This window comes from Trachurus japonicus, chromosome 20 (genome assembly GCF_045865225.1).
Source record: "Trachurus japonicus isolate A0001 chromosome 20, Traja_1.0".
In the NCBI taxonomy this organism is placed as follows: Eukaryota; Metazoa; Chordata; class Actinopteri; order Carangiformes; family Carangidae; genus Trachurus; species Trachurus japonicus.
In genome coordinates, this window is record NC_140926.1 from 20,666,654 (window position 1) to 20,688,634 (window position 21,981).

A 21,981-nucleotide genomic window follows, 5' to 3' on the forward strand; every position below is an offset into this window, starting at 1 on the left:
CCACTCATCTGGAATCCTGTTGATAAATACTTGAAAATGTTAAATTGGTAACATCTTAAAATCAATGTATGAAATAAACTGAAGTCTGAGGGCTGTGTGACAAAGGCTGCAGCTAATGTGAAGTTTCTCTTATTGTTCCTCTATAATAACTGTTTAAATAACAATCTATTTTTCCTCTCTCTGTGTCTCTCTCTATCGTGGGGTAAATGTGAAGGGCCTCGGGAGAGAGGAGGAGGAACCATCTGTTGCTGTTTTAAACAGCTGCTCTCCACTCTCCACACACACACACACACACACACACACACACACACACACAAACCTGAGGCATTGTGGCTCCAGATGGCACAGCTTCATGGCCAAACATGAAAAGTTTGGCAAACATGCACAGACATAAACGGACCAACACATTTCAGACACACATATTCAGACTGAGACATTTATTCTTTTTGATCAGTGTTGAGAAAAAGGAATGCTCCACTTCACCCCTCAGATTCATTTCTCACAGAGTGCTATTCATTGGCTGCTGGCTAATTAAATGTGGAAAGGGACAAACACCAAGGAAGCAGTTCTCAGATAAATCTAAGTTTGGATAGCTAATGGATGAACAATCATGACCAGACTGGACTATAGGAGGTGGAAAAAACACCAACACACACTTTGGTGCAGGAAGGAACACACAAACACATAGGCCTAACACTACACACCTGGTACACACCTGGCTGGCGAGTGTTTTATAAAGTGATTAATATTTAATCAGACGCGCTGTTAGCGAGGGATGCGCCCCCTGTGAGCGGCACCATGATGAATGAGTGCTCACGGCGAAGGATAGCAAGATAAACACCAGAGCATCGCCAAGGCGACAGCGGGGAGTCGGGCACATCTATCACACCAAGGTTGCCATGACGACCTGTCGCCGGTTGTCGCCTGGCGACCGCTCCCCATCACGTCGTTCGCCTTCTGAAGAGCCGTGGCCCTCGAGCGACGCGCGACGCAGGATCCAACTAATCACCAAGTTCAACAGTGACAAGAGGAAACAAAGGCACTCAGAATGAGGACAGCAAACACAGAGGAGTGTGTGTGTGTGTGTGTGTGTGTGTGTGTGTGTGTGTGTGTGTGTGTGTGTGTGTGTGAGGCATCTGGCCCTGGAAAAACTCTCAAAACTTCTTCTTGGTTTGTTTTTCAAGCCTCAACAACCAGATGAGCTTTGTGTGTGTGTGCAGTGTGTGTGCCACATTGGGAAACAGAAACAAAATTGCATTTACATAATAATGTCTGCATGTGGATTGCGTAATTGTCTCCAACATATTAAATATCTCCCAAGTAATTACTGGTAATTTTCATGTAAATTTGGTATGAAATTAGTTCATGGGGCTTTTTTTTTTTGTCTCTGAGCGACCCTGCTTCATAATGATAAGACGACCCCCATCCTACCGCTCCCTCTCTATCTCTCGCTCTCTGTCACTCTTTTTGTCTGCGTCTCTCTCTACAGTTTTTCTCTTCCTTGTCCTTGTTAAAACATTTTCTGTTTCCTCAGGGAACAAGAAGAAAGAGCCTTAATGACTGAACTAGAAAGAGAAAAGATCCAGTGTCTTCAGTAAGAAAAAGCCCACGGTGCATAAGAGAGAAAAAAAAGGACACAAATTGCCACTATTAAAGCATTACATTTGTTTGGACAGACAATTTTGGGTCAAACAATTTTAATAATATAATGAGTGAATTCAACCTCCATTAGCAGAAGTCTGACACTCGCTGCCCCCGCACAAAACCAAACACAACTCCCCCTTTAGCTGGAATATATCATATCTCACTCTGGGAAATTGAGAATAAGTCGAATTTAAAATAAGATCACCACTTTGGGGTGAATAGTAATAATCAGGAAAGCACATTCTACCTCTCAGTGCATCAAAAGTTTTCACCACAACCAACTAAGAGAAGTGTGCACAAGTGGAAGTGTGGAGTGTTAGGCAGTGACTCATCTTCATTGATTCTGCAGGTGACTTTGAGTCAAGAGCAAAGCCGAGCTGCGAGAAAGTTACCACAGCAAGGGGACAGGAAATGAACAGAGGATATGAACTCATAAAGACAAATCCTCTCGCGTTAATATTGTGGACTCTTCTCTTCTTCAGTCTAATCCTTCAGATCTATAGAGCCAGTGTAAATCTGCCTCCGAAAATCGCTGAGTCGCTGTTTTCGTCTGACCTCTTCTACTGTGAGTGGAGATGGATGTGCGTGCAGCGGCGATGCACACAGGGGGCTGCAACACACATCCATGGGCGCCACAGTGACACATGAGCTAACATCTGCACCACCTCTGGAGCGTTCTGAAGGTTTCTTGATGCTTGTTAGACGAAACCGTTCAGTCTCAGATGTATTAAATTCAATCTGAGGAAATGAGTTTTCATCCAAACAAAAAGACCACAAGTGAGTGAGTTTTTATTGTTTTTAATTGCTTCCAAAAAAAAGTTGGAACAACTTTCTTTTGAGTTTACGCCCACATTAGAAAAACTGACTGCACACTTGTCAGCACTAATGATGTTTGCCATGTTTTTGAAGTGAGTAATGGCTCATTCTATTTTCTAACTCACAAAATAAGTTTGGCAGCTTTTTGAGACTGTTGAGTTTGTTTTTTGTTTTTTTTGTTATTCTTCAGTTTGAATCCAAAATCAGTCCTTTTTCATATACACTCATTACACTGTTGAGCTGCTTCAAAGATGTGGACAAACCAGATTTTGGTGTGATGTACCAGGGTTATTGCTGTTATTGTTATAGGGCTGATATTCATGGTCCCCAGAAAAAAAAAGTCAACTCAAAAAGGTTTTATTTCCGGTGACTTTTTCTTTGCCTGTTGCAGTACAGTGTCTCTGACCCCGGTTAAACTGATGATACTCCTCGGGACTAATGAGGAACTTCATTCAATCAGGATTTAAAAAGGGCTTTATGTCCTGTGTGACCTTTAAGGTCTTCCACCGGCAACAGGATCATCACAACACAGCTCTAACCTGCGCTAACAACCTGTGACCAAACAGGACAGTGGCGCTTCTGTATGACAGATATACACTACCTCCCTGACTCACAGAGACGGGGGTGAACAGAGGTCAGCAATAATTCAAGGCCGTTTTTTTCTCTCCTTCACATCATGGCGCCCCTGTCATCGCCAGTGACGTGTGCTGGAATATTTCTGCACTGTGCTTGCCTGCTGTCTCTATTTCTGTGAAATCCTGCTCTTCACCAACTCTAGTCTCTTTTCTCTCTGTTTCCTTTCTATTTCTTTAAACCCTTTTTTCCCCACTGGGGTTTTTGTGAGCTCACATTCACACTAATTCACATGCTGCCTCCAGGAAATAGCCATATCCGTCTTCCCTCCTCCACCTGTTGGGTTTTATATTCCCAGACTAACTATCAGCAATACAAATGAAAGCAGTACAATCTTATGTAAATAGTGTTAATAGGGACTCACCTGACCTTTCCCAAACAGCGGCTGGTAAGTACAGGATACAGGTACAGCTATGGACTGTGAGTTCCCTCACTGTCCTGCTGTAAATAATGAGTCTTTGCACAGCTAATGACAGGACAGAGGTGTAAAAGATGAAGAGTCATTAGTGTGACAGTGTAATCTATTGTTAGTCTACACAACACATAATCAGCTTTGATGTGTGTTGACAGCATCGGGAGTGACTGACGTGCACGTTGTCCTCCCCTGCACCACAAGAGGGAGTCCCAGCTGTTGACTGTGCGTGTGTGTAGGAGTGTGCGTGTAGGAGTGTGTGTGTGTGTGTGTGTGTGTGTGTGTGTGTGTGTGTGTGTGTGTGTGTGTGTGTGTGTGTGTGTGTGAGAGAGAGAAAGAAAGAGATCCTCACTCCTAATTATATCTGAATCAGTCGGCCTCCAGCTGCTGACAAAATCATACCCCCTACACTCACACTGTCTCTCTCCCTCTCTCTCTCTCCCTCCCCCTTCTCTCATTCTTTCTCTCTCTCTCACTATCACTCACTTCTTCACTCAGTCAGATGGACTTTGTCTCATGCTGTTTTCTCTTTGATTTGTTTCTTTTTATTGTCTGTGTCCCCTGCAGGAATCTGAACACATACTGTATGTAAAGACACAGGCCCCTGGACTTCTTTGGCAGCACTGTGATCTCTTGTTCTCTCTTTTGCTTTCTGCCCCTTTTCACTGTTACATGTATTAATCAAGGATATTTTAATAGATACTGGTATTGTTTTTATTTTTCGTGAGGTTTTCCCATCGTTATTATCAAAAGATGAGAATAGAAGCACAGCTTTCATGTTGTGCCTTTACTGTAAAAGCCATAAAAAACGTAGGTCTTTATTACCTGCACACAATAAGTGGTCTGAACTGCATCAGCTTGATTGATTGTCTGTCACTGCTGTCTCTTAAGGACAGTAACATCACATTAGCATGTGTTGACAGCCTTATTCTAACTCCTCTGAGCAAACTAGTGGGGTTTTAATATTAGATTCCCTGACATTAAGAATAATAGTCGTCTCATTCTGTGCATACAGGCTTTTAATCAAAGTGGTTCCCCTGAGGTGACTGTAAAACACCACCAGTCATGGTTGGTTTTCTTTCCTCTTTTCTTATCTTTCCTGTTTTCGCTATTTGTCTAGTTTATGTGTCTAAGAACTGGAGCCGAAGCCTTCAGAAGATCACAACTTCTTAAATATTACAGACTTATTCATTTTGGATGTGGATATGATATTATGTACATAGCTATATCATGACTGTCTGTGCATTTTTAAGACATGGAACTTGCTTTTCAAGGACTGATAGCAAAACCCTAAAGTATTTACAAAGCATTTACATTTGGTTATATTGAACATGGATGAACATGATTATTCTCTACTTATCATCATCTAAAAACAATGAGACAATTACTGTACTGTAAGAGTATGTTTATAGACTGTGACAACAAATCCTATAGTACATTCGTGTCACATAAAACTAACCCTAAAGATGATATAGTCCAATGAATTTGTGCGGCTGCAGAGCCTGGCGGTGCAGACAATTAGGAATTATGTGGCAGTCAGTCAGAGGAAGCTAATTTAAAGATCAGACACATAATTGAACAAAAAATGACAGCAGTGTTATTAAAGCTTGAAAACATTTTTCATGTTCTTGGATTGATGGGTTGCTGGAAGAACCTTTGTATTTGTTGAGCATAGCTCCAAAGATATGTGACAAGAAATTCTGATACCAGTCTGTCATTACAGTAAAGAACTGTGCTCTCTGCACCTGTGGCTCAAACATGGCTGCCAATGTTTCCTCCAGTGCCATTGACCTTAATTCACTTTGCACTTCCACTGGTCAATCATGCTACCTCAAGCTCAAGCAGCAGTTGAAGGCTGACCGACAATTTCTCAATGCGGAAGTGAGTGTCATAGGTTTATCATAGGTCACTAAAAAATATCCAGTGGAGTAATCTGGAGTAATAAAGCCCCACTTTGTGTCTGTATTCACTTTCTTACATTTTCAAGATAAACTGCACTCATTTTCAGATATTATCTCTAAATTTCATAGAGACACAATATCCTTCAATCTGATAAATGGAAGGGAAGAAAACAGAAGATAAGCAGCTCTGTGAAAAGAAAAGGAGACAAATCAATAACCTGCAGTCATGAGTTCACTTGCAGTGGAAAGCAAATACAGTAACTCCTTGGCATGGTGCTGGGGGCTTTTCCCACAGCTAACCTAAAAATGAAGACATCAAAGAGATCCAGGATGAAAATGACAGAAAACATAATCGCAGGGCTCAGATTTAGAACACAGGCACATGTGTGTGTTTCTAACCCTGTGGAAATACAACAAAAGACAGTAGCAGTGGGAGGAGGGAGGATGACAACAAGGACGTCGCATTTCTCAGGCTTCCAGATCTGCTGCAGTTCCCAATTTGTCATGTCTACCTGGAAACGTCTTGTAGCTCCACGCTGGAAAACCTACTAGGGGTTTTCAATTACATTGATTTTTATATAACAATATTTTAACATTATGTTTTTTATAATAGTTTACGGTATATTATATTAAGATCCACATTAATAGGGATGTTTGCAGGCTACAGGTGTTGCCATAAATATTACTCTTCACATCAATAAGTCAAAGTCTTAATTTATGACTGGAAAAAGCACATTTTTTCCATCCAGCTCTCTAGCATTTAAATGTTTTGATCCTGCTCTCTGAAAGAGTCAAGTTATAAGAGAGTAGCCTACCCGCTGTCTAAACACCAGAGTGTGTCCATCATGTGAGCACATGTTGTCTTGAGAAACGTTAGAGCTGTTCAAACTTTTCCCTCATCTTTTGTTGTTTAAGGTCATTTGCTGACAGATTTGACTTTTCTTGAATATACAGTATCTTCATCTCATCCACGGTTGGACTGGCATTTCCACAACTGCACTACTCTGCCAGATAATGGAATAAAAGATTAAGAGCTTGTTCTTGTTCTTCTTCTGTTCTTCTCTGTCATTTTAGATTCACCATAATTAGTTTATAACAAACAGAAAAAAAACATTTTCAACAGGTTTTACAGGAAATAGCAGCTCTAATGAAGAGCCAGTCCTGTGATCCCTCTTGGCAGTGGAGGCTTATGCAGCACAGAGTGATGAGGATGCTAAACAATTAAAACTGAGACCACAATACGCGTAAAGGATTTAACTGCCATGATTCCCAATTAGTCATTCCAGCAAATTTATCCTTACCCACAGCTGCTTCTAACACTGCAGTATAATCTAAGTAAAAGCCGATCAGGTAAATACTGATAAATGTATTCCATTGGCCAAGGTGTAGCAACAGCGTTGTGCTGTCTTTTCCAGTAGAAAAATGACAAACCTTCATGATTGTAATGTAAATTAGCAGCAAACCCAGTCATCCATCAGTAGCTGCAATTTTGCTGACTTGCTAACCAACTCTTTCACCTGAACACACTTTAATAAGTACAGTTGAGCTGACTGCACGTCCTTTAAACATGATTGTACATGTTTTTCACATTGTATCACATCTATTAGAATGAATGGGTTGTAGGCCTACATGCAGAGTGACAAAGGTATTGAGGTGCTTATCCACAGCTGAACAGCCTGTTAGGTTAGTTTATACCCAAGTGGTTGTTGATTCATTTTCACTCCGTCATTGTGAAATACATGTTGAGCGCCGGTATGTCATTATAGGATAATATGAAGAGACACTAACAATTTTGCGAACTTGAAAATCAAAACTAATATGAAATCAAATCATGATACCCCAGCACTGCCTATACAACATGTATGCAACATGCAAGGTGAAAAAAACACAACAAACAATTCTACAGTGACTAAATAAAATGTCAGTAACCTCAGAGTTTTTAGTTGAAGGAGTCCATGGCTCATCATTCACAAGAAAGAAAGAAAAAAACATAAACTGATTAATCTGATCATTAAATTTCTAATAAGAAGATAACATTAAATATTCAGATAAGTCTTGCAATCAAACACACATTTGGTATGAGAAAAAACTTCATCAACTTTAGTTACAAAGTTTTGCCATCTTCATATTAAAATTAATTTCATCAATATTATGGAGACCAGCCAATTGCTCCCACATATTTTGTGCCCAGGGGATGAAATGATGATTTTTCTCTGGTGTTTTACCTGCTTCAGGCAACACTGTACAAACAGACAGTTCACTGGTCGCTAATGGTTTTTCATGATGTTTAACATTAATTATACCAAGCTGTGCCTCCACGCCTGACTTGGAGGCAGGTGTGGAGGCTATGTCATTTCTCATTATTACCGTTTACATTAAATAGTGGTCCTCCCTTCAATTACAGTGCTGTCTCTCTTCCTCTTTGGCCAACTGGCCGAGGCAGATGGCCAGCCTCCCTGAGTTCAGCTCCGCTGGAGGTTTCTGCCTCTTTAAAGGAAGTTTGTCCTTGCCACTGTTGCCAAGTGCTCGCTCATGGTCACAACTGTTGGGTCTCTATAATCAATCTTTGTAAAGAAAACAGTCAAGTGCTGCTTTGTTTGAAAAGTGCCTTGACAACTTGTGTTGTGACTTGGTGCTGTATAAATAAAAAACTGACTCAACTCAACAGTATTTTGTATTCATAACTTTTTTTTACAGAAAACTCTTACAATAAATAATGATTTTTATGTAATGTAACTTGATGATATTTATTGTTATTTCAAAAGTATCAGTCTAAGTAGCAGTATTAGTATTAGTAGTTTTCATTATCAAGGCAAAAAGAAAGGAATGACCCAGTAAATGAGTAATATGGTTTATATTGACTCATTTTGGCCCAACCAGTCCAGTACGTGTTCTGCCCTATAGATACCAAGAGGAGGAATTAAAGTTATTAAAGCAGAAGTAAGCGATCCGGTCGTTTTGGCTAGTGCTGCCAAAGATATTCAATAAATGGAAAGATACTCCATGAGTGTCTGCTCTAATGATATGAAATGGTATACACTTCCTGTCTCTCTAAGTGGGCGTGGCCAACCGTCACCACCTCGTCTGTGATCGTGTGTGTGTGGATTTATACAATTTGTAGGTAGATGAAGGTGAGATATTTATATTTTCTTATGATAACATTAAATATTTACACTACTAACAGTAATATTTAGCATGCCAAAAATAATTTAAATCATTTTCACGGGAGTTCGCGGCCGTTTGTTTGACGTTGCCTAGGAGATCTGTGCCAAATCTCGCGAGAGTGTGTCGTAGAGACAGAGACAGGTCTTGAACAAAGTGGATTTTCTCCGGATCTCTCCGTCTGAAAATTACCATTTTGGTGTCAAACTGTTCAGAAGAGATGTGGCTTGTGAAAAATGAGTCCAAAATTTGCTTCAGTGACCGTGGGGAGAAAGGCCCGACCATAATCGGTGTTCACATTAAATTGTCCCATAGGAATCAATACACTCCAAGCTGCCTCTGGTCTCTCTAAAGGGGCGTGGCCGTGCAGAAGCCCACGTGACATGCATACAGGAAGCTGACTCGTCATGAAAGGTCTTGGTTTATAAACCGTCTTTGGTGCTGCGTTCCAGGCAGGCTTTTGAAACCGTAAATTACAGCTTCAAGTCACAACTTACGATTTTGTAGCGTTCCAGGCAACCCACTCGTGTTTTTCCGACCTGTTTTACCTGTGAATGTGCACTATAACGGCCACTCGTAACTTCCGACCGGTGAACTCGTACCAGATCGAACTGGTACGACTTCACAGGTCGGAAAAACACGAGTTACGAGTTTCCTTGAACGCACCATAACAGTCCTCGTCCCTACGTCACCACATTCACGGCGTCCCTTGGCTGCACACACAGCCCTGCATGCCGTTCTCTCTCCTCATTGGATAAAAACTGTAGGATACGATAAATGTTTTCTCCTCGGCTCAGAGCAGAGCAGAGTGACTGACAGACCCGTGTTTCAGTCCAAACACTCTATGTAAGTGATTGCTGTCGGAAGATATAACTATTTAAGACTTATATTAACACAAATATATCACTTACTTCTGCTTTAAAGATATTTTTTTTAAAGATATTTTTTTCCTCAGTAGCATTAGTAGCTAGTAGTAGTTTTTCAGTGTCTTCAGTGTCTTAACAGCACTGTTTTTTATTTCCCAGGTATCTCTCCTGTATGGATCCAGAGTGATGATGATAAGGGACCGTTCGTTATTTATGGAATGGGCCACCGGAGGAAAATGGGGGGGGGTCATGTCATAATATTCTTTGTTGAGGGGTGGGTCCACTAAAAAAAAAAGGTCAGCAAGGGGGGGTCATTCAACATTTTGTCTGGAGGACACTGCAATGCCCGCAAAAAATAAAAACAAAACAAAAACGGGACATTTCTAAGCTGCAAGCACTGATGGCAATGAGAGCAACGGCCCAAATCACAACGTTATTTTATAATGTTCTGATCTGCCCTGAGTGGGGTTCGAACCCGGGTCTCCCGCACGGCAGGCGACGATGCTAACCGCTTCGCCAAGAACTCAAAAAGGGTTCTGCCCGCGGCTTAGCACGTTTTTTATGGGTGAGTGAGTTTAACTTCAGTACCATACAGAGGCTACGCTGCCTCATTGCGTAACTCTACTAAGTCTGAGCGGCACGTACGTTCACGTTGCTTTCGTGAATTGTAAACACACAGACGCCCCCCCCCCCTCGGTTTTAGCGTCCAGCAGTTTAGCGGCTAATTCAACAGCAGTGATGGATAACTGTACCGGAGAGGCTCAACTTAATGAGCTTCATTTGAGGAATAAACGGCAGCTTTTACCTGACGGGAGACCGACGCCTGAGCTACGGTAGCTAACAGCTAGCAGCTAGCAGGTTTTATCTACTTCTCTCTCTCTTTCCCTCTCTTTCTTACACACACACGCACACACGCACACGCACACGCGCACACACACACACACACACACACACACACACACACACACACACACACACACACACACACACACACACACAGAGTTGTCTGTCATATCTGTCGTAAACCTTGTAATACGTTGTTGAGTGCAGTTCACATTATTGTTGCTTCGGTTTGAGTGTGGATTAATTGTTAATGGTTTGTTGTGTAATGTGAGCTGGTCCAAAATCGCGATTCTGTTATTGATGAGTTGGGTTTTAATAACAGCTGATAAATGGCATGGTGATGAGACATGGTTGTCAAAATGAAATAATGTAGTGTCACGCGCTACGTGGATGCGATGTCACGTACTTGATGGCTGGGGGGGGGGGTCATGTATCTTTTGATAAGGCTTATGCAGGGTCATGTTAAAATTTACTGACTCCGACAGGGGGGTCATGTAAAAAAAAAAAAAAAGTCCCGTGAATCCCTCCGGTGGCACTGATGATAAATAACGAACAGTCCCTAACTATGGTGAAGTCTTTTAGTAGTATAAAGTATTAAGTTTTCTTTCAAAGCCCTGCATGAGCCTCCCTCTGGACCTCTGAATGGCAGCTGCTGCTTCTGTGTTTGAGAGCTGTTGGATCAATAGAGTCAAGCCTCTGCTCTCTCCGACCCTCCTCAGGCTGCTTGTGTTTGGAGCTGACTGAGAGAACCAGTGTGTCAAAAGATGGAAGTCGAAGGAGGGCAAGAAGAAGAGCAGGGCCAGAGAAAGCCCTTTCAAAACAAGACCTTGCCCCATCAGCGGAGGTTTGAGTGTTGTTTGACGTGGCTGACAAGAGAACCTGAAAATCAATGGATGGAGAGGGGAGGGAAAACATTCATCCTGTTGGGATACCTCATTGTTTGTTTTATCTGTTTACTTTCATACATCACACACTGAGTTTCACCATTATTAAGCCATAAATCAAAGATTTATCTGCAGTTTCAAAAACTCATCTTCTGCAGAGAGAAGTGATGCAGAGTTCTTCTCTTTAAGTGGCAACAGAGGGTATTATATGAGATATTCATTCAAAAGTATAAGCTAAATTAAGCTTAAATCCAAATTAATTCCAGACTTAAAGTCCAAAATAGAAAAAGACATGTTTTTCTTTCTGGTCTTTCCACTCAAATGGACAGTAGACTGGAAGAAGTTGCATGCAGTAGATGTTTTGATTAAGTTTTAAACATAAGCCAATTTACGAGAAGCACCACACTGCCTGATCTTTTGTAGCGCTAAGTGAGAAAATATTTTTCAGCTCCAAGCTACATTGAAAATAGATTCAAGCTGGGGTTTGGGGACTGTAAAAGTATAGCACAATCCTTACAATACAAACTGGAGGAGTTAGAAAGATGCTTGCATTGATCAGATAGGGAGGGTGAAAAATATGCTGATGGTTGCCTCATGTTGCATCAATGGACTGGTCAACTCAATCAAGTTGAGTCAGAGTTCAAGGGTTCAGTCAATGAAATTCAAAGAACAGCTTTCAAGAGCTTTTTATTAGAACATTCAAAATGAAAAAAACTTTACATAATCCATCACTGACAAAAAGCAACAAACAAAGTAAAAAACGTGAGATGCGTAAATATAGAAGCGAAGCTGAGCGTTGAGAAGTCATTACACATTCGAGTGGATCGAGGAGGTTTGAGGTGGAAGGTAGAAAAGCCAAAGCAACAGATCTGAAGCAGCTAAAGAGATGAAAACATTGTCGGAGCAAACTCAGAAAGCTGAGTGCGCTCCTACAGCTGGAAGCTATGTGTGGATGTACGTGCATGTACTTGCGCACTGGGTCCATTGACTTCTCATGTGTCCCATAACTGGTCCAGTTTGGACTGGTTGTGCACTGCGTGAGACGGTCATGGGCTAAGCTACAAGAATGCACGGGACTGCGTGTTCATGTCCATCTGCATGCATGAGAGTGTTTGCATGTTTATTTCTTGCGGTAGTCGTCCGCATAAGCTCTGTGCTCATCCTGCTCGGGGAACTGGTCTCCGTAGCGCCTCAGTATGTCCTGCAGGGTGGGCATACCCTGTGAGAGTGGCTGGTAGGGCATGTGAGGCTCCTCCTGGCCACTCTGGTAGGGCTCCGTCTCGTACTGGTCCTGCTCCTGCTGCTCCGGCTGCTGCTCGCTCTCCGCCGCCCCCCGGCCGTGGTCCTCCTCGTCGTGGTGCTCGGGCAGGGCCTCAGGGTGGGCCTGCTCAGGCTCGCGGCGGCGCAGGCGGCAGTCCCTGTCGTACTCAGGGTCGCAGTGGGGGTTGTCAGGCTCCAGGACTCCTTTTCGGGTGCCGTCGGCGTTCACGTGGGGCTCGTATGCCTCGGCGGGGTACGGGATGCGACGGTGAACTCCGGAGCGAGGCTCGTTGGGCTTCACTGGGAAGCAGTCACGGTCATAGCCGATGAAGCAGTCGTAGCCCTCCTTGGTCTTACCTGGGGGGCCCAGCGGGTGGCGCTCCTCCTGGGCAGGCTCCTCAAAGTTGGGGACGGAAAACGGGAACTGCTGCCTGGGGTTAGAAGGGCCACGGCGATGCATGGCAGCTGCTGCCTCACGCATTGCAGAGAAAGGATCATTGGGGTTAGGCTCTGGAGCAGCCTCCATGCGCGGAGCATATCGGTCATTAGCTTGAGCATGGGCCATGTATCTGCGGATAAGAGCATATGGGTCGGTAGGTGCAGGAGTAGCTGGGACGCTGGCCTGGCGGAACATAGCATAAGGATCAGAAACCCTGTTAGCATGAGCGTTAGCATACGCATCCCTAAACATGGCATAGGGATCGTTGTTCTGCTCTGCGGGGGGAGGGGCGGCGCGAATGGCGGCAGCTTCATCGGTCTCCTCGTTCTTGTATGACTCTGGGGGAGAGGCAAATCTTGTGGCGGTGAGAGGGTTGCAGCCGTCTTCAAAAAGAGGGTTGCAGGATCCAGGGCCAGCGGGCGCAGGGGGGTTGGGAGCACGGGGTGCCTGGGGGAACAGAGAAAACAACTTTCATCATGAAAGTCATAGCAACAGAAAGCAGAGGATGAACTTGAGCTAATCAATATATAATCAAAGCATACCACGAGGGAGGCAGCATAGGCACAGAAAGGATCCCTGACAGGATCACAGTTGGGGTACTGCAGATAGCGACCAGAGGGGGCTTTCTGCACCAGCTTGGGTTTGCACTTGGGGTCTTTCTTGGGATCACAGCCCAGGTGGGCATAGGAAGGCAGAGGTCCAGCGGAGGGTGTGTGTCCATAGGCAGCTCTCATGTGGTACTGCAGACACTCAACGTCTTCAGCGGAGCAGATACGCAGCAGCTCAGCCTTCTGCTCCTGAACCATGAAAAAAAATGTATAGTCATAGATCATCTTTCATCTTGTTTTGTTACAGTTCTCTTAATTCAATAAGTTAGACTGATACTGCACTTGATAGTATACCTTGGAAAGGAGAGGCACTGCAGATGGAGCATAGTAGTAATACCCAGACTGAGGGTCCTTTGCCGGGGCAGCAGAGCGGACATACTGAGGGGCTGGGGCCTTCACTGGAGCTGGGGCAGGGGCGGCAGCTGGCAGCACCAGGGGCAGGTAGGGGCTCTTGCCCTGGACCAAAGCAGCATACAGGCAGTAAGCATCCTTGGTCGGGTCACAGGTTTTGACAGGTGCAGGTTTGGGTGGTTCGGGCTTGGGCCTGCTGGTGTAGGAGGCCACGCAGTTGGGATCGTCAGAGTCAGCACAAGATTTGTAGATGTCCCCCAGGTGGCTCAGGTAGGCCTTGTAGGAGCGACGTGACTCAGCACGGTTCTTGTTCTGGAGGTAGGCCAGGTAGATGCGGTCCATCTCCTGAACCTGAGACGGGAGGAGACAGCAGCTTTACTGGGGAGTTGATTTAGACACCATGAGTATGGACATAATTGTGCACAAATACAGCAATTGATACTCCACCCAATTTTTTTTAGGGCCAAATACACTTCATGGAAATGCTAACTTGAATTTTTATTAGTTACAACTGACTCAATCAAACAGTGACACAAACAGAAGGTAGGCCTACTAATCAAAACAATCAGGGGTGAGCGGAGCTCAGGGGGGGCCAGATCATGATAGCTCTGTGGAGAAATGGCATCGTGCTAATGCTAATGCTAACGGTCAGCCGGTATTGTAACGTTGCCGGTGCAGGGGTGATGCTGCGGGTTTGTCTGGTTCGTCTGCAGGTGAGTTAGTGTGAAATTATTCAGATGTGTCTTCAGCCACTGTTAACAGTTGCTTCTAAATACGGTTAGCTTTAGCTACTAGCCGCTCCCGGCATACCTGGCAACCAGTGAAGGTTGGAGCGAGTGTGAGTGCGACACCTACTGGCCGGGAGCAATTTTAGCTAACCCCTTTAAGAAAATTTCCATTTTAACCGTCTGTGATATTGGAAACCTTTTTGTGTTTTAGGAGATGTGCCACTTTAATACGTTGGATAAATGTGGGATGTAGTATTTTTTAGCATATTTTTACTCACTGCCTCCTGGTTGCCATTTTCAGTGAAGAACTTGTACCAGTTCCAGAAGTCAGAGTGCTGCTTGTACCAGCTGATGTTCCTGCGGTTGCGGATCAGCCTCCTGTGTGCTGCCGCCACCTCCGCCTTCTCTTGGATGCTCTCTCCCACTGAGGGCAGGAAAGACAAGAGGGAAGGTAGAGTTGATCCCAGGGTTTTCAGACTCCCTTGGACACCACATTCAACAACTTTAAAGTGACTGTAAAAGTTTATGACAAGGGCTAAAACTTTGATATAATTTGAGGTTAGATATAAGCCTTCATAAAGTATCATGTTAGATACCAATAATAAGGTTAAGTATTGATGCCAGCTGGAGCAATGCTTTCATGAACTCATTTCATGGTCAAAAGGCCTGTCAAAACGCCAAAAAAAAGAAACACCAACGTGTACAAAAACACATATTTACCATCTCCTTTGGCCTTTTGCCCAATTGGTCCAGCAGACAAGAAAGCTGCAAAGGTGATCAGAGAAAAACAAAACCAGATGTAAAATCAAAAAGTTGCTGAAGTCAAGATTAAATCCTGGAAATTGCTTACTCCATCTAGTCTGACTTTTGAAATGCGCCGTGAATACAAATGTGATAATATGACATTAAACCTCAAACACTCGGAGGCCGATATCATTCATTAAACGGGGCAGAGGTAATTGGCTCTGCCTGAAGCTCTGGCGACTGCAGCTCTTTGTAGATTTTATAGGTGAGCCTGTAACATCAAACCCCATGCTGCGTTTTCAAAGAGCTGCGTGCGCACTTGTGTGCGTGGGCGCAGGCATGTGTACAGCGCGTGCACCGTTTGACCCCGCATGCAGCCGAGGGAAGAGCGGATTCAGCTCTGCTCCAGGTTTCTTTCATCTCTCCAGGGAAAAGGTGTTAATGCCTTACAGAAGGAGAGGAAGAGGAGGTGAAGAGTGAGAGTGGGAACAGACGACGGCTTTAAAAAAGACTGATCCAGAGGGGATAATTCAGGGTTACGTGGCGCATGAGAGAAGTGGAAAAACATCAATCCTCCTGATTTAGAAAAGTTTTGATAATCTCTAGTAGAGTAGTCAGTGATGTTCTCTGTGGGGTCTAGGTTCAGAGAGGAAGAGTGGCAAGCAAAGCGATGAATCAGGAAGGAATAAAAGGCAGAAGAAGTGAAGGTGACCTGAGGTGATGGAGTGATGTGGTAAAGAAGGAAGAGGATGGTGGGTTAAATGATGCTGCCTCAGTGTATCCGCTCCACTGTTTTCTTTCTTATTTTTATGAGCTCGTAAAGTAGAGTCTGGCACATCTGGAAACAGCAGCGCTTTAAGAGTCAAGAAGAGGAGATGATGCTGACAGGTACTAATTTTTTACAGGAGCGGGAATGATGAAAGAAAAAACTCCCTTGATTACTACTCCTCTTTTTCCTCGCCTTTTTTTAACAGTGTGACTTTAAAAACCATTTTAAAAGGGAAAGATGAGCCGTGTCGACAGCAGAGTGGAAACAGGTGGCGGAGCAGCTACCTGTCATATAGATGATATATGAACACCACGGGCTGTATTAGAGAGCCAGATTATGATATACACAGCGCACAGATGAGTTACAGCCACTGTTGGTGAGGATGTAGAGATGAGTGGGTCCATGTCCATGAACCGCTGAAGGGCACAAACCCTTAGCGCTCCAACTAACCCTTGGCCCAAAGAAACAAGACCTTGAGTTGGAGGTTGTGAAGCTTCAAGTCAAGTGAAATTTATTTGTAAAGAGCTTTAAAGATGCAGGGTAACAATGAAGCTTGAGAGCAAACAGAGGAGGAGCTTGCTGTGCTTTTTATTCCACTATAGCAATCAATTCTCTGAGGATCAAGGTTTTACATACAAAATAATGTGATCCCCAAATATGCTTCAGATTAACCTATGCAACAGTGTTTGAATAACCAATTTTAGCTGCTTATTTCCTACAGCACTTGTTAAAACCTTCCAGAGAACCAACTGTTTTTCTTTGCTTAATAAAAACATGATATGTGTAGATATTTTTAGGATTTTGACCTCTCACCTCTACACAGCGCAGCTTTGAGGTGAAGACAGAAAACTGATTGGAATCACTGTGGCATGAATGTCGTCATCAACAACGTGATTGCATCATTTAGCAGTTCAGCCGCATTGTGAATAGTGTGAAATTACAGTATCCTGATTATGGTACTGAAATTTCACAATCACGCTCCTTTTAATCTTAACTTTTGTGCGGTTCTGCACATCCAGCAGTTCATTCAAAAATCTTGCATAAGCTCATCTTTCTGTGTCTTTAAATACGGTAGATACAATTAACACAAAAAAAGACGAGTAACATATAATTTTGTTGGAAAAAGTAATAGTAATAGGGGAAAAAAAGGTAAATTACAGCAGGGTCTGTGATAAGGTTCAGACATAATAATTGACATTTTTATCATCTCTGTAAGAGTCAGAATTTGAATGAGTCATATTTGAACATAACACTGTGTCTTTTATTCTCAATTAACTCTGAAAATGAAAACATGTTATAATGAACAAATGAGCTTAGTTTGTCTGGTCGCATTTAGTTTAACAGTCTGAAAAGTGTAGTTACGGATTGCCTAAGAATGGAAGTTTAACATTCAATCACATGATTGGTGGGTCAACAGAACATGTAATTGCAACTGAAAAATCATCATGTGAAGAAAAATGTCAACTCCAGATCACCTGATTCCAGCTTTAATAACATGAAGTTCTGTTTTAACTGAAGACGTCTACTGTTCAATTATAATTGTCATTTTATAAGCTTGATTAGACTGTTAATTGGAAAAAAAATATCAATATTATACAGAGGATTAAAATTAATCAGTTGCTGTCCTAAATTAAACCTGCCACATAAAACAATTAAAATGACTTTCATCTCTACCACACTCACTGTGCCCAAATTCCTACTTTTACTTAGTACAATGCACTGATATAGTATTCACTAGTATTAATTCATATTTAGTGTTGTATTATTAATTTTATCTCAGTAAAGGAAGTGAAACTTTAGTTTAAACAGCCATTTATATTTACTTTAGATACTGTACAGATATTGGACATGCTGACCTTGGTTATGTGATACCATATGTCATTTCTGCCCCCCCACCCGTACTCACCAGGCAGCAGCATCACAGCCAGCACCGCGGTGACGAACACACCGGAGAAACTGGTTCTCCTTCTTCCAGCCATGGCTTCTCACACCTCCTTCTCTCCTGTGAACACAAAAATATCTTACTCTAAAACATCCCACTCAGTTATTTTAGTACCGGCAACTTTTAGCACAACACAATTGCAGCTAGAGATTCTACCTATATAGTATGCACACAACCTCCTTGATTATTGCTAGAGTACAGGGTTGAAGTTCATCTAGCCAGGGTAGTTAAATGAAATTTCTAGAAAACAGATCCCAGCGCAGGAGCTCGAAAAGACATTTGATTACCTGCAAGAGTGTCTGGCAGTGCAGACGGACCTGCAAACCTCACAAATTGCTGTTGTAAAGTGTTTAAATTTCCACTCCAATCACAGGCTGAGAGCCCAGAGCAGCACTAGTGTTCACCTGGAGAGACGGTGAAGTGACCCCTGCAGTTTGGAAGTGAACTCTAAATGGAGAGGCTTTTAAACAAACATGCTGCCACACGGCTCCCGGCTGGTTTGTCTTTGAAAAACTGAACCAGGTGTTTTTCAACGGCACAAACTTGACATTAACCTGAACTTGAATCTCCGGGGTAAGCACCTAAATCTACTGAAGCACACCCACAAACACAAACCAAAATAGTTTGTTTGGTTTCGTTGGCGTCTTACCTGCGGTTATCCTATGGACACGGCTGTCTGCGGATCCAGATGTGGACTCCAAGCAACGGGCCAGATGAATCTGGAACACTAAATGTGTGTTTGTGTGTGAGTGTGTGTGTATGTTGTAGAGATTCCCGGTGCACCCTGTCCCTGCGACCCCTCTGACAGACTGCCCTAAACGAAGGGACCCCGCAAGGTTTTAAACCGAGCCCATCATCTCTGACACACGCAACAAGTACTCATTAACGCTCAACACAGGAAAACGCACACAGGGACCACCTGAGGGGGTCAAGGGCCACCTCAACAAAGACGCCTGATTGGCTGCGACGTTCTGAGGTTTTGGTCCAATCGCAGGCACCGTAATTAAGGACAGGAAAAGAGAAAGAGGGTGGGAGGGTTTGGAAGGAGTTAGGAGGTAGAGACGTGGAGAAACAGAGCGAGATGTTGCCTCAAGTGATGTTTTCTTTTCTTTTTTCTCTTTTTTTTATTTAACAAACAGATTTCATTCAAAGTGAAATTTAAGACTCTGAATCTGGTTTGAAGGTGTTTCACTAACTCTGGAGCGAGATAGAAGAATAGAAAGAAGAAAGAAAACACGAGGGGGGAAATGAAGGGGAGCCGAGGTGCCACATAAGCACTTCTCAGAGACGGTAGTGAGGGCCAAACCACAGCTTCTGTCTTAACCTGAACACACACACACACACACACACACATATGGGGACAGCTGGTCTACACATGAGGAATTTGATAATCTACAGTTTCCTCCTCACTTTAACTGTGTTCAGGCATGCTAAGCCTTGTAAGACGCACATGTACACATCGGCAGCGATTTTAGTGCTTTTCTACAAAAAAAAAAAAGGCCATATAGCTGCGATGTGATGATGTATGATGCAACATCACCACATGACATGTGACTGGATAATTCAATCCTGACAGTCTGTGGTCTTATGAGGTTTGCGTCTAGGCCGGTTTATGAGGAGGTTTGATTAGTTTATCAAGAATTGGGGATTTTTTACTAAAAAAAGAACACATTAAATGTGATTTAGCTGAATGTAAATCATCTCTTTTTTGAAGTCAGAATTAGATTTTAAACATTAGTTTATAGTAGTTCAGAGAGAGGACACCTTTATTCTTGTATATTTGGATTTATGGCAGTATGACTTGGAGTTGGAACTCCAATCTTGTTAAAGTAAAGTCACTTTACTTTGTGGAGCTGTTTATTATAGTCTGGGCTGTGTCCAGTGACTGGCTGTGACTTGAGGAATCTTAAAACCACTGAAACCTTGTTTTTGTTTTTTTGTGTTTTGCTTTTGTCACATCATGTAACCTATAATTAAGATATTTAGTCGTCAACGTAAACTAGAATTATTTGTCGGTAAGCAGGAAACCCTTAGAGGGAGCGAGACGTTCTTCAGGCTGTTTCCTGCTGATTGTGCTCAGTTAAGTTTACAAGCTAAAGACCGGAGTTTAGTATCGGAGGTACAGATGTGAGACTGGTACCAACATCTGCATCTAACCTGGCAAAAAGGCAAAAGCATGTTTGCCAAAAATGTTGAGCTACTTTAATTTCAGCTAATCGGCTTTAATCAGGACTGTGTGGGCGTGGTTTGATCGGATTTACCTGACCATGGGTGAACAGCTCAGGAAGCTGAATCAATAATCTGATTGGTGTATGGACGCACATGATTCCATCTGATCTTTGAGACCTTAAAATAACCAAAATTGTTGTAATTTCGCACCCAACTGTTAATTTAGAATCACAGTTGGTAAGAAGATGAATGAGAATGTGCCCACTCAGTGATATTTCATGATGTCCCTCCACCTGGTGAAGGTGGAGGACGTGACAAGGCCTCTGTGGACAAAGTGAGGTCCATAAAGAAATCACGGCGACAGTTCGTTGAGTGTCTGGTCTGCTCGACCTCAAACCCTCCATCTAACACCTCCGGGATGAACAGGAACGCCGCCAACTGTGAGCCAGGTTTTATCGCCCCGACGCCAGCACCTTACCTCACTAATGCTCTTGCAGCTGAATGGGAGCAAATCCCTGCGGCCACAATCTCACGTAAAGCCTAAAAACCAGAAGGGGATGTTTGTGGCAGCATGTTTGCAGATCTGTTTCGGTGGTTTACAACTCTCATGTGCAAATGTTGCTGCAGATTTCAAACAGCCTTTGTCTTTTAACACCTACACATGCAGCTGGCTTATGCCAGCCTGCATCATCTCATGGAAAATCCAAAAAAACGGAGAAACAAAAACCGCAAAGCTCATCTGAAAGTCAGAACAAGTATCTGAAGACGGCTGAGGCGGATAAGACATGACTCTAACCTTACAGGGAAAATCAAATGCTTTTCCATTTTCCTCTTTTTTATGACACCTGACTCGATCAATATATTGACTGTTACTGCCGACCTGACAGCAAGACTTTTTACTGCCGGAGTCTGCACCTGAATTCTTTATTTTCTCTTGTAGCTCTTTAGCATTTCCACATTTTTTTGCAGCCCCTTTTCCTGTCCCGTCGTGCCCTAACTGAACATTTAGCGCTCATGTTAACACTGTATCTTGTATGTAATTACGTTAGCTAACAGGTGTTTCGCAGTGGCCGCAAACCTACAATCCAGTCAAGGGTGCAGATTCAAACACGACGCCGCCAAAACCATACTCATAATTTTCTCTAAAGCTGGAATGTAAGGGATTCTCACAATTCACAGACACCTGGTTCACATTGACAGCAAAAAAGGCTTTATTTCAGTATAGTGGTGAGTGACATGGAGGGAGGGAGGGGGGAGGGGCTGTACAAGTGAGAGAAAATAAGCCCATCTTCACAGTTTTTCTTTTTTTTTTATCTACACAATCGTTCTGGTGTGAGACGTCATCACTGTAGGTCATCGTCATCGAAAAGATCCTCAAAGTCTGCAGATGGAAAAGAGACAAGGAGGAAGAGCACAGGGTTAGAATTAGTGCAGCTGTTTCCCAAAACTCCTACATTCTCTGCTAATTATGCAATTATACAACGACTTTTTTGACTCTGGCTTGAGTTTGAACCGGTTAAATCTTCTCACAACATATGCTGTGTGGTGGGTCCTTTTATCTGCCTTTGACTTTTGTTTGTTTGTGCTGAAGCATATGGGAGCTGTAGACATGCAGTCCACATTACTGCAAAGTACCCGAGGACAACTGAGGTAGAAAAACAAACAGAAAAAACCTACCCATCATTAGACAAGAAATGATCATGATACTAATTAAAAAAGATTAGACATCAACAAATAGCCTGTAGGCTTTCCCCTGGAGCTTAAAGCAGAAGTAAGCAGAATGTTTGTGTTAATATATAAGTCTTAAATA

The 21,981-nt window shown here is 43.0% G+C and overlaps 1 protein-coding gene and 1 long non-coding RNA gene across 3 annotated transcripts in view; both read right to left on the bottom strand.

Moving 5' to 3' along the window:
* Nucleotides 1-11,831: 11,831 nt before the first annotated feature.
* On the bottom strand, nucleotides 11,832-18,814 carry and1 (actinodin1). Of its 2 annotated transcripts, none has more exons than XM_085763245.1 (7): nucleotides 18,652-18,814; nucleotides 17,967-18,062; nucleotides 15,268-15,312; nucleotides 14,826-14,971; nucleotides 13,763-14,170; nucleotides 13,403-13,657; nucleotides 11,832-13,307 (listed from the first exon to the last, which is right to left on the bottom strand). In XM_085763245.1, the coding sequence occupies exons 2-7, from the start codon at nucleotides 18,037-18,039 to the stop codon at nucleotides 12,282-12,284; spliced, it is 1,953 nt and encodes a 650-aa protein (XP_085619371.1). In that variant the 5' UTR covers nucleotides 18,040-18,062; nucleotides 18,652-18,814; the 3' UTR covers nucleotides 11,832-12,281. The 2 variants fall into 2 exon arrangements, with proteins under 2 accessions (XP_085619371.1, XP_085619372.1); XM_085763246.1 differs by lacking the exon at nucleotides 18,652-18,814 and adding an exon at nucleotides 18,290-18,517.
* Nucleotides 18,815-21,358: 2,544 nt separating this feature from the next.
* Nucleotides 21,359-21,981, bottom strand: part of LOC146966839 (uncharacterized) — an 11,579-nt gene continuing 10,956 nt past the window's right edge. Inside the window, exon 3 of the long non-coding RNA XR_015034504.1 lies at nucleotides 21,359-21,552. This is a non-coding gene — a long non-coding RNA (uncharacterized LOC146966839). The remainder of the gene's footprint in view (nucleotides 21,553-21,981) is intronic.

Coding starts and splice junctions, on each gene's coding strand:
- and1 (XM_085763245.1), bottom strand. CDS start 18,039: ATGGCTGGAAGAAGGAGAACCAGTTTCTCCGGTGTGTTCGTCACCGCG. Junction 15,313..17,966: donor GGCTGTGATGCTGCTGCCTG/GTGAGTACGGGT, acceptor TCACCTTTGCAG/CTTTCTTGTCTGCTGGACCA. Junction 14,972..15,267: donor GCAAAAGGCCAAAGGAGATG/GTAAATATGTGT, acceptor TCCTGCCCTCAG/TGGGAGAGAGCATCCAAGAG.